Below are 10,804 nucleotides of genomic sequence, written 5' to 3' on the forward strand. Positions count from 1 at the left end.
GGCAAAAAGGTGAAAACAGACCTGACTTGGTAGCCAGAGTTTTTAATATTAAGCTGAATGCTCTTTTAAATGCTATCTGTAAATTCCATTTATTTGGCAAAGTAATAGCTAAAATTTATGTCATTGAATTTCAGAAATGCTCATATATTATTGATATTAGATAGTGAGTCCAAATTACGTTCCTCTAATTAATTCCCTTTCAGTGTGCATGAATTTCATGCATCAGGCCAATAGTTCTGTTATAATTTCACAGAATGTTTATTTTACAGTATAAGCACTACTGCTCAGAAACTCTTTCAAGTAAATCTGTAGTTGGATATTACATGTTTCTTTAAGTAGACCAAAACAACAGTATATTATTGAACAATTTGGAGATAATCACCTATAAAAATATTTTTATAATACACGCTTATATATATTTATATTGGATTTAATCCACAGAACATTCAAAAGTTATGTGGTATGTAGAATAGTTTTTGATAGTCCATAGAATATATTTTAAGAATAATGTTACATTTTTCCTCTTGTCTCTATAAATAGGAGTTGTTTTTTTTTTTGTTTTTGGACCTTTTACCATTTTTTCATGTCTGGTTCAACTCATGTAAGTTTTTATGATTTATGTCAGCTTGTGTTGTCTTACCAGCAATCATGTCATTTCATTGATCAAGTAATGACTACATATCTAAAGATATAAAATTAACTAGTTTCAATAGTCTAACCACTAAACTGTACACCAAAATCAATACATAATATAAATAAGCAAATAATAATAAAAAAATAAAATGGAAAAAATAAAAGAAGTCTTCAAGGATAAATTAATTTGTGTTTTAAGCAGCCAAATTTTATGTCTGATAATGCCCAAAAAGAACTTTTACTCTTTATTGTCTTTGTGTGTTAGTGTCTTTCATAGTTAGGATTTAGGGTTAATAAAAGTGATACTGTGGTGGGAAGATAATTATATGATACTGGTTATTTTTTTATCACTTAGTAAATTGTGGTTTGAAGTTTTTCTGTTATGCGATATGTGTTTATTAAATATTATAAGTTAATTACTATTCTACTGTTTTGTCTGTAGGCTGTTATTACACCTAGAATAAAGTGTAAAACCTTTTTTTATGTGTAGTATATGCACTGATTTCTAACTGTTTTGGCTACCATTTTTGTTTTCATCAAAATAGGGCAAGTCTCTTTTTTTTTAATGAGTTTGGATTTATCTTTAGGGTGTGTAGGAAAATGCTGTTATGTTAAAGTTACAAACCCTTGTGTATATTATCTATTATATTTTATTTTTTTAAAAAATATATTTTTATTGATTTTTTACAGAGAGGAAGGGAGAGAGATAGTTAGAAACATCGATGAGAGAGAAACATCGATCAGCTGCCTCCTGCACACTCCCCACTGGGCATGCAACCCAGGTACATGCCCTTGACCGGAATCGAACCCGGGACCTTTCAGTCCGCAGGCCAACGCTCTATCCACTGAGCCAAACCAGTTTCGGCTATTATCTATTTTAAACTGTCTTTTACCCTGTGAATTTCACACAGTAAAAGTATGTAGCACACTATCAAAGTTTAAAATAACAGATTTTCTTTGTATATTTTAAAATCTTAGTTACTCCTTATATGTACTACATCGCTATTCTTCAGTGAAATAGGTATTCTATAATGTCTTGTCATTGTGGTGCTACATTAGAACTTGTCACATCCTCTCCTTAGTGGATAAGTGATTATTTGCAAAACTGATTCTTTGTTAAAACAAAGATAAAGTTAGAAATAATTTGTATTATAATAATTATCTCATTCAGTTTTTAAAAAAATAACAGTAATTTCTATGTATTTATGTACTTTTTAGAAAGAATCTTCAAGGGGGAGACATAGAGAAAAGGAAGACATAAAAATCACCAAGGAGAGAACTCCAGAAAGTGAAGAAGAAAATGTAGAGTGGGAGACTAATAGAGATGGTAAGTTTCAAAAATCTTTGTTTATGTAGTCAAATTATTGATTATTCACTTTGCGGACACTTTTTGTGGGCTTCAGCCGTGCCCATCATAGATGAGTAGGTTCAAAACACTTTTCAACTGTGATCTCCCTGTCAGTAAAAAATGGCATATAGTAGCAGAACAAAGGCAGAAAAAGCTGTTTACACTGCATTTTTCAACTTCACTATCCTTTTTTTCTTCCTAGAATTTTATTGTGCACCATCACAATTCTTTGGAATTTTTTTGCATTTTTAGATTTTTCAGTTCCTCAAATCAGTTTAAAAAAATTAAATCTAAATTTATGCTTGTTGTCTTTTGTAAAATATTAAAAGATTACAAAATTTTAAAGACTTGGGGAAATTATTTAAAAGGTATTGTTGACTTTCATTTTTCAAAAGAGATTTAAATCCAATAATAATTAAAACCTGGGATTTTTTCATGAAAAATTAGCAAAATCATCTTGGGTCATTGTCTTAACAAATAAGGATTTATTTTCCATACCACAAATGTTCACTTTTATGATCTTCAAGGTGAGCACTATAGCCGCACATTACCAAATATAGAGAATGGGAACTCATTTGTTGAATGTGTTAGGTGTGCTAGGCATTTTAATATAATTTATATAATTATCTCGCTAATTCAGTAGCTTTGCTATTTCTTATACATAACATAGCTAAAGAGTTTAAGAACTTAAGCAACTTCTCAGCAGTAAGCTGAAAACTTAGACCAGGGGTTATAAAATTAAAGGTTGTGGAACAGGCACTTCTTTACAAAAAAAGCTTTGTTGGAACACAGCCATATTCATTTGTTTACATATTTTTCTGTAGCTGTTTTTGAGCTACCATAGGTGAGTTGAATCCTTGTTGAAAGTCAAGAGGCTGCAAGCCTAAAATAGTTACGCCTATTATTAAGAACAATCTCTGAAAACGTACATAATCTAATACTTGAATTGTACCCTAAATGCCTCTCCAGTAATTTGACCATCATACTTTTTAAGGGAATTTATTCCATCTTTAAACAGCATTGTCTGTTGAAGAGTGCTTCTGAGAACAAATAGGAAACTTTCTTATGATTAGTTCATTGGGATTTCATAAGCCAATCTAATACCGCTTATACAGGGTGTCCCCCCAAAATGTATACACCCTTTAACAGCTGATAGCTCAATTTTGAAAATGAAATGTATTTTAATAAACACTCCCTTTGTAATTATTCAGAGTGTGTGAATACATTTTGGGGGGACACCCTGTAGTTGTAAAGGCAGCTGTAATGTTCCATTGTGGTTGGATCAATTAGTTAATATACTGAAATAAAATACTAGAAACCTTGACTCTTCAAAAATTAGATAACTAACTTTTCTGGAATAGTAAGGAATTAACTCTTAACATAGCCAACATTCTTTTCTTTTTATTTTAATTGCTTTTGGATTAAAATTTTTCTGAAATTTCCTGGGAACCTCCTATCTTTAAAAGTAAAAATTTCTCTATTATAATAATGCATGCATTTTATTGAAAATTTAAATGTTTAGAAACACCTGTCATTTTCTCCATGTTTTCATACCTATTTCAAAAACCTTTCCTTAAATTTCTAATCCCTTTATTTGTCCTGCTTGCTCTTTACTACACAGAGGTGATAGAACCCTTCATCCACAAGCTCCCTCAACTTCCTGCCAATAATCACTTACAAACTAGTTTTTATGTACACCTACACTTTTTTATTTCCCTTTCGTTCTGTGGAAGAGGCCTCCCCCATGCTGTATAAGGTTATATTACCCTGTATTCTGGATCCAAATTCCTCCCACCTTTACAATCCTGTTTATTTAATACTAGAATCCTGATGCACGGAAAATGTGCATGGGTAGGGTCCCTAGGCCTGGCTGGTGATCAGGGCTAATCTGCGGGGCAACCGAAAGGGCAATAGGGGGGCCCCCCGCTGGCCTGGGGCCTGCGGGCTGGGGGCAGCTCCTGCATTGAGTGTCTGCCCCCTGGTGGTCAGTGCGGGTCATAGTGACCGGTCAGTTCCGCTGTTCAGTTGATTTGCATATTAGGCTTTTATTATATAGGATACATTTTCTTTTATATCTTTTAGCATGCATCTTATCACATTTTTTCCTCTCCCCATGATACTTTTAGCCATCACCCTGTTTGTTCCCACTTTTTAAGTAAATTCTTGAAAGGGTTCTATTCCATACTGTCTCTACTTTTTCATCACATATTTATTCATCTTCTGACCCATGTCTTCACTACAATTGTTTTTCAAGGTCCCCAATAACCCCCTCTTTGCTAAATAAGTTGAGACATTCTTATCTCCATCTCTTATAACCTTTGTGCAGCACATAACACATTCAAGAACCTGTCTTCCTAAAGTACTTTTCCCCTTGGCTTCCATCTGTCGCTCATCAGATTTTCTGTCTTTCTGTTCAGGCTCTTCGTTTTTATACAGACTCCTTATAGTCTGTCTCTTCCTTAACTGTTGATTGCCAATGCTTTGTTCTAGACTTTCATCTTAAAAAAAAAAAAATACTAAAGTGACTTTATTACAAGAATCTTTTATATATTCAGTTATTTTAAAAGATGAGTAAATGTTTTTTATGGTGGTTTCACTTACCAGGTATTCACGTGGCTATGTTTTCTCTTGATTGAAACTGGCAGGTTTTAGAAATAGTTGTATATCTATGATTTACAATTATCTGTTTGAAGAAACATTGAATCATGGATTTAGACATTCACTTCTGTCCCCAGATAGTGATACTGAACTGGTTTTATAGACTTACCTTCTGCATTTTCAAAGTGAATAGCAGCTTTAGCTAAATGTAAAAGAAATTGGTCTGTACTAATATGTCTAAAAATTTATATTCTTTTTAAGGACCCCATATTAGAAATTGAATCTGAGAAATTTTTTAAATATTTACTCATTAATTCATTTTACAATAACAGTACTAAACCCAACATAAAATTATATGGAAAATAACTATGGTTTGCAAAACAAAAATAAAAATTGTGAGGTGGTGGCATGTTTTACATGTTTTTCCAAATCTTTTTAATGATCAGTCAAGAAGCCGGAAGAACTAAACTCTGTGCTTGCCTTTTCTTATGACCACATCAGCACTATAGCTAAATTATAGAACAGTCAGTCTGGATAACCATCTGAAGACTAGTTGAATAGTGGTCCTATAACTAAAGCTATAGCCCTAACCGATTTGGCTCAGTGGATAGAGCGTCAGCCTGCGGACTCAAGGGTCCCAGGTTCGGTTCTGGTCAAGGGCCTGTACCTTGGTTGCGGGCACATCCCCAGTAGGGAGAGTGCAGGAGGCAGCTGATCGATGTTTCTCTCTCATCGATGTTTCTAACTATCTCTCTCCCTTCCTCTCTGTAAAAAAATCAATAAAATATATTTTAAAAAATAAAATAAAGTTATAAAGAAGCCATATCAAGACTGGTAGCGGGGCAGAGATGCAAAACGGGTTGGCCCCACACCCAGAGGTGATTTAGAATTGGGAGGGATATCTCAGTTGCAGAGGGAGCCCATACATGCACCACCAGAGACTCTTTTAGAGTGGGCTGTGCCACACCAGCATGGCCAAGGGTGAACCTGAGGAGGGGCGGTGAAGGAATGAAGAAAAGACAGACAAGAGAATACAGCTGGGGCTCGGTGGATCTCCCCTGCCTGGATGAGGACACAAAAGACCCAGCCTGCAAGCCGATGCTTTATTTTATAGACTGATTAAAACAAGGGTAGATTAACATGTATACAAATGTTCTTGTTTTGGGAACACTTGCTGCACCTCCCACAACCCATTAGCTACTTAGGAAGGAATTAGGGAGGGCTACAAGGTCAGGCTCAGTTATGCTAGGAGAGCTCTGCCCTCCAGGTTGGGACTTGTTTGTGGCCCTGCCACAGGTCAGCCAACTCTTGGAAGTCCATAGGTGCCAGGCAGGCAGCAACTATGCCCTGTCCCTCTTGCTGAGTGGCCCAAGGGTTGGCACTTGTAGAAAATCTGAATTTGTATTAACCTGGTGAATACTATTCCCCCCATTCTGCTGACTTTCAGAGACTCTGCTTCACCCAACTTGTTTATATCCCACAGCTCTTTCAGTGACTGAGCCTTATGGGCAGCTGTCAGGTGGCAGCTGGCCTCAGGGTATCCTGTGCATTTTTCTCTGGCCCCACACCTAGTACTGGTGCCATCAGCCTTAATTAGCATCATGGCCTCTCCCACATGTCTCCAGGCCCAGCACAGGCAGCTGCCAACTATAAATCATTTTGTATGTTCTACCAGGTAACCCAAGGTTATCATAGGGAGCAGCTGGCCTTGGCCTACACCAGAAACCTACCCAAGAGGCCCCAGAACCAATACACCTGGTGGCTAATTTGAGACCATACTAGAGTACCACCTAATTAACTCTTCAAGCAGCACACACAACGGGTGGTCTTGGCAGGCACCAGAGCCCTGCTGGGGTGAATCCTGTTCCATGGGGAGAGCCACCACAGAGCAGTTTGTACTCTGTGGTTGTAGTTAGTCCTCACAACCAGTTAGCTTAAGGGTCAACCCTACTCCCTGATGTGCCAACAGTAGTCAAGTTTCAACTACAATATGGGGGCACATTACAACTCATACAAGGGATGCTCCTGGAGCATCCAGCTCAGGTGATCAGGGTGACTGCACCACTGGGCCTCCTGGGTCACCTATTACATAAGACCACCCTGCCAAGACTGAGAGACATAGCAGTTCTCCCTAAGTACATAGAAGCAAACATAGAGAGGAAGCCAAAATGAGGATACAAAGAAATATGCCCTAAATGAAAGAACAAGAGAAATCCCCAGAAAAATAATTATATGGAATGGAAGCAACAAAATACCAGATGCAGAGTTAAAAAAAATAGTTATAAGGCTGCTCAGGGACTTTAGGGGAAGAATGGATGATCTCAGTGTAAACTTAAACAGAGATAGTAAGCATTTAAAAGGACACAGAAACCATAAAAAAAAGAACCACTCAGAAATGAAGAATACAGTAACTGAATTGAAGACTACACTAGAAGGAATACAGTAGATAAGATGAAACAGAGGATTCAGTCAGCAATTTGGAAGACAAGATAGCAGAAAACACCCAATCAGAACATCAAAAAGCAAGAAGAATTTTTTTTAAATGAGGATAATTTAAAGGACCTCTGGATCAACACCAAGCGTAACAACTTTCACATCACAGGGGTCCCAGAAGGACAGGAGAGAGCAAGGAATTGAGAACCTATTTGATTAAATAATGACTGAACATTTTTCTAACCTGGCAAAAGAAATGAACATACTAATCCAATAATCCCAAACAAGGTGAACTAAAGAGGCCCACATCAAGATACATCATAATTAAAATGCCAAATGTTAAAGATAAAGAGAGAATCTTAAAAGCAGCAAGAGAAAGGTCATTAGTTACTACAAGGGGGCTTCCATAAGACTGTCAGCTTTATTCTCAACAGAAACTTTGCAGACCAGAAGGGATTGGCATGAAATATTAAAAGTGATGAAATGTAAGGACCTACAACCAAGACTACTCTACCTAGCAAGGCTATCATTAAAAATTAAAGGAGAGATAAAGAGCTTTCCAGACAAGGAAAAGCTAAAGGAGTTAGTCATCACCAAACCAGTATTACAAGAAATGTTAAAGGGACTTCTTGAAGAAGGAGAAGAAGAAATATGTCGTTAAGTACAAATAATAAAATGGCAATAACTACATACCTTTTATTAATCATTTTAAATGTAAGTGGATTAAATGTTCCAATCAAAAGGTATAAGGTAGCTGAATGGAAAAGAAAACACCGCTCATATATAGAGACCAATTTCAGATCGATAGACACAAACAAAGTAAAGGGATGGAAAAAGATACTTCATGCAAATGGAAACAAAAAATCTGAGGTAGCATAACACTTGTAAACTTTTATAAAACCACATAGGAGCACCTAAATATAAAGCACATATGGACGGACATAAAGGGAGAGATTGACAGTAATACAGTCATAGGAGGGGACTTAGCACCCCAATGACCTTAATGGATGGATATCTAGACCAAAAATCAATATGGAAACAACAGCCTTAACAAACACATTAGAACACATGCTTAAAGCATTTCACCCCAAAGCAGAAAAATATACATTGTTTTTAAGTGTACATGGAACATTTTTCCACAATAGACCATATGTTCATCCACAAAACAAGTCCCAATACATTGAAGAAGATTGAAATCATATCAAGCATGATGTTTGTTTGTTTTTTACAACAATGCTATGAAACTAGGCATCAATTACAAGAAAAAAACTGAAAAATAAATACATAGAGGACATACATATGGTCAGTTGATATATTAAATGATGCTCAGTGTCACTAATTATTAGAGAAATGCAAATTAACACACAATGAGATATCACACCTATCAGAATAAATAAACAATTAAGTCTTGTCAAGGATGTGGAGAAAAGAGAGCCCTCATCCACTGTTGGTGTGATTGCAAATTGGTGCAGCCACTATAGAAAACATGAAGATTCCTTAGTAATTAAAAATAGAAATACCTTATGATGCAGCAATTCCACTTCTGGGTATCAATCCAAAGAAATCCAAAACACTAATTTGAAATGATATGTGCATCCCTATGTTTATTGCAGCATTATTTACAATTAGAAGCCCAGTGCACGAAATTCATGCACGGTTTGGGCGGGGGGTCCCCTCAGCCCTGCCAGCACCCTCTCCAATCCAGGGCATCCCACAATCCTGGACCGCTGGCTCCTAATCGCTCACCTGCCTTGCCTGCCTGGTTGCCCCTAACTGGCTCCCCCTGGCAGCCTGATCACCCTTCACTGTCTCTGCATGCCAGCCTGATCACCCCTAACTGCCCTATATTAAATGCCTGTCAATAAATGACTGGATAAAGAAGATTTGGTAAATATATACAGTGGAATAATACTTGGCTATAAAAAAGAAGGAAATCTTACCATTTGAGACAACATGGATGGACCGGCATGGTGGCCCCTAACTGCCCCCACTGCCGGCCAGGTTGCCCCCCCAATTCCCCCTTATGCCAGCCTGGTCGCCCCTAAATGCCCCCCGCTGCCAGCCTAGTTGCCCCCAACTGCCCCCCCCCCCTGCCAGCCTGGTCACTTCTCACTGCCCACCTCTGCTGGCCTAGTCACCCCTCACTGCCCCCCCTTGCTAGTCTGGTTGCCCCATGCATCCTGCTGCTCAGTCGTTTGGTCGTCCCTCACTAACCTCCCTGCAGGCCTAGTCGCCCCACACAGTTTGCTGCTCAGTTGTTTGGTTGCCCCTCACTAAGCCCCCTGCCAGCCTGGTTGCCCCACATGTCCCACGCAGCCTCCTGTTCAGTCGTTTGATCGTCCCTCATTAACCCACCTGCCGGCCTGGTTGTAGGCAGACATCTTGTGAGGGCGTGAGAGTTAATTTGCATATTACCTCTTTATTATGTAGGATAATATATTAAATGCCTGTCAATAAATGACTGGATAAAGAAGATTTGGTAAATATATACAGTGGAATAATACTTGGCTATAAAAAAGAAGGAAATCTTACCATTTGAGACAACATGGATGGACCTAGAAGGTATTATGCTAAGTGAAATAAGTCAGACAGAGAAAGACAAATATATGATTTCATTTTTTGTGGAATCTAAAAAGTAAGCAAAACAGAAAAAGACCCATAAATATGGAGAACATACTGATTATTGCTAGATGGTTGGGGCTTTAGAAAACCTGATGTAAAAGGTGAACAGATTAAGTGTAAATTGACAGTTATAAAATAGCCCTTGGAATGTAATGTCATTCGGGAACAATAGTCAGTAATATTATAATAATTACATATGGTGCCAGGTTGCTACTACTAGGCTTATCAGGTTATCTCTTTGTATGTCTAGAAATATCTAATCACTATGGTGTACACGTGAAAAAGAATAAAATCAAATTGCCCAGAAATAAAAGGCAAAAAGAAGTACTTAAATATATATAGTCTTTAATGCTTATACTTTTTATATCTACTAGAGGCCCAGTGCAGAATTCGTGCACTTGTGTGATCTGGCCACCAGCCCGATCAGGGGCAGCCTTAGGGAGGGGACATGGGAGGTTGGCCGGCCGGCTTCACCCCCAATTTTGGTTAGCGGGGATCGATCAGGGTGGAGGGGGGCAATTTGGGCAGGCCAGCCACAGGAAGAGGCCGATTGGGCTTGGCCACCACAGTGCATGTCATAGCAACTGGTCATTTCGGTCATTCCGATCATTTGGCTTCACCCCCAATTTTGGTTAGCGGGGACCGATCAGGGTGGAGGGGGGCAATTTGGGCAGGCCAGCCACAGGAAGAGGCCGATTGGGCTTGGCCACCACAGTGCATGTCATAACAACTGGTCATTTCGGTCATTCCGATCACTTGGCTTTTATATACATAGATAGATTTTTATATATCTACTAGAGACCTGGTGCACGAATTTGTGCACGGGTGGTGTCCAGCCACCCGCTCTAATGGGGGCCGATCAGGGACAGGGCTGGTGGTGGGGAGGGGACACAGGATGTTGGGGAGGCGATCAGGGCCCCAATCAGTCAGGGTGGCCACTGCAGTATGTGTCATAGCAACTGGTCTTTCTGGTCGTTCTGGTCACTTGGTTTTTATATATATACTAGAGGCCCGGTGCACAAAAATTTGTGCACTTGGGGGGGAAAGGGGGGTTCCACAGCCCGGCCTGTGCCCTCTTGCAGTCTGGGACCCCTCGGGAGATAACGACCTGCTGGCTTAGGTCCGCTCCCAGGTGGCAGAGGGCAGGCCCAATCCCTAGGTGCAGCCCCT

General features: G+C 38.7%; 1 protein-coding gene across 1 annotated transcript in view; it reads left to right on the forward strand.

The window, feature by feature from the left end:
- Positions 1–10,804, forward strand: part of ZC3H13 (zinc finger CCCH-type containing 13) — a 138,367-nt gene that overhangs the window by 19,954 nt on the left and 107,609 nt on the right. Inside the window, 1 exon segment of the mRNA XM_006773664.2 lies at positions 1,852–1,960. Coding sequence (XP_006773727.2) covers positions 1,852–1,960 — 109 coding nt within the window.

Source organism: Myotis davidii, unplaced genomic scaffold (genome assembly GCF_000327345.1).
Source record: "Myotis davidii unplaced genomic scaffold, ASM32734v1 scaffold1947, whole genome shotgun sequence".
Taxonomy (NCBI): domain Eukaryota; kingdom Metazoa; phylum Chordata; class Mammalia; order Chiroptera; family Vespertilionidae; genus Myotis; species Myotis davidii.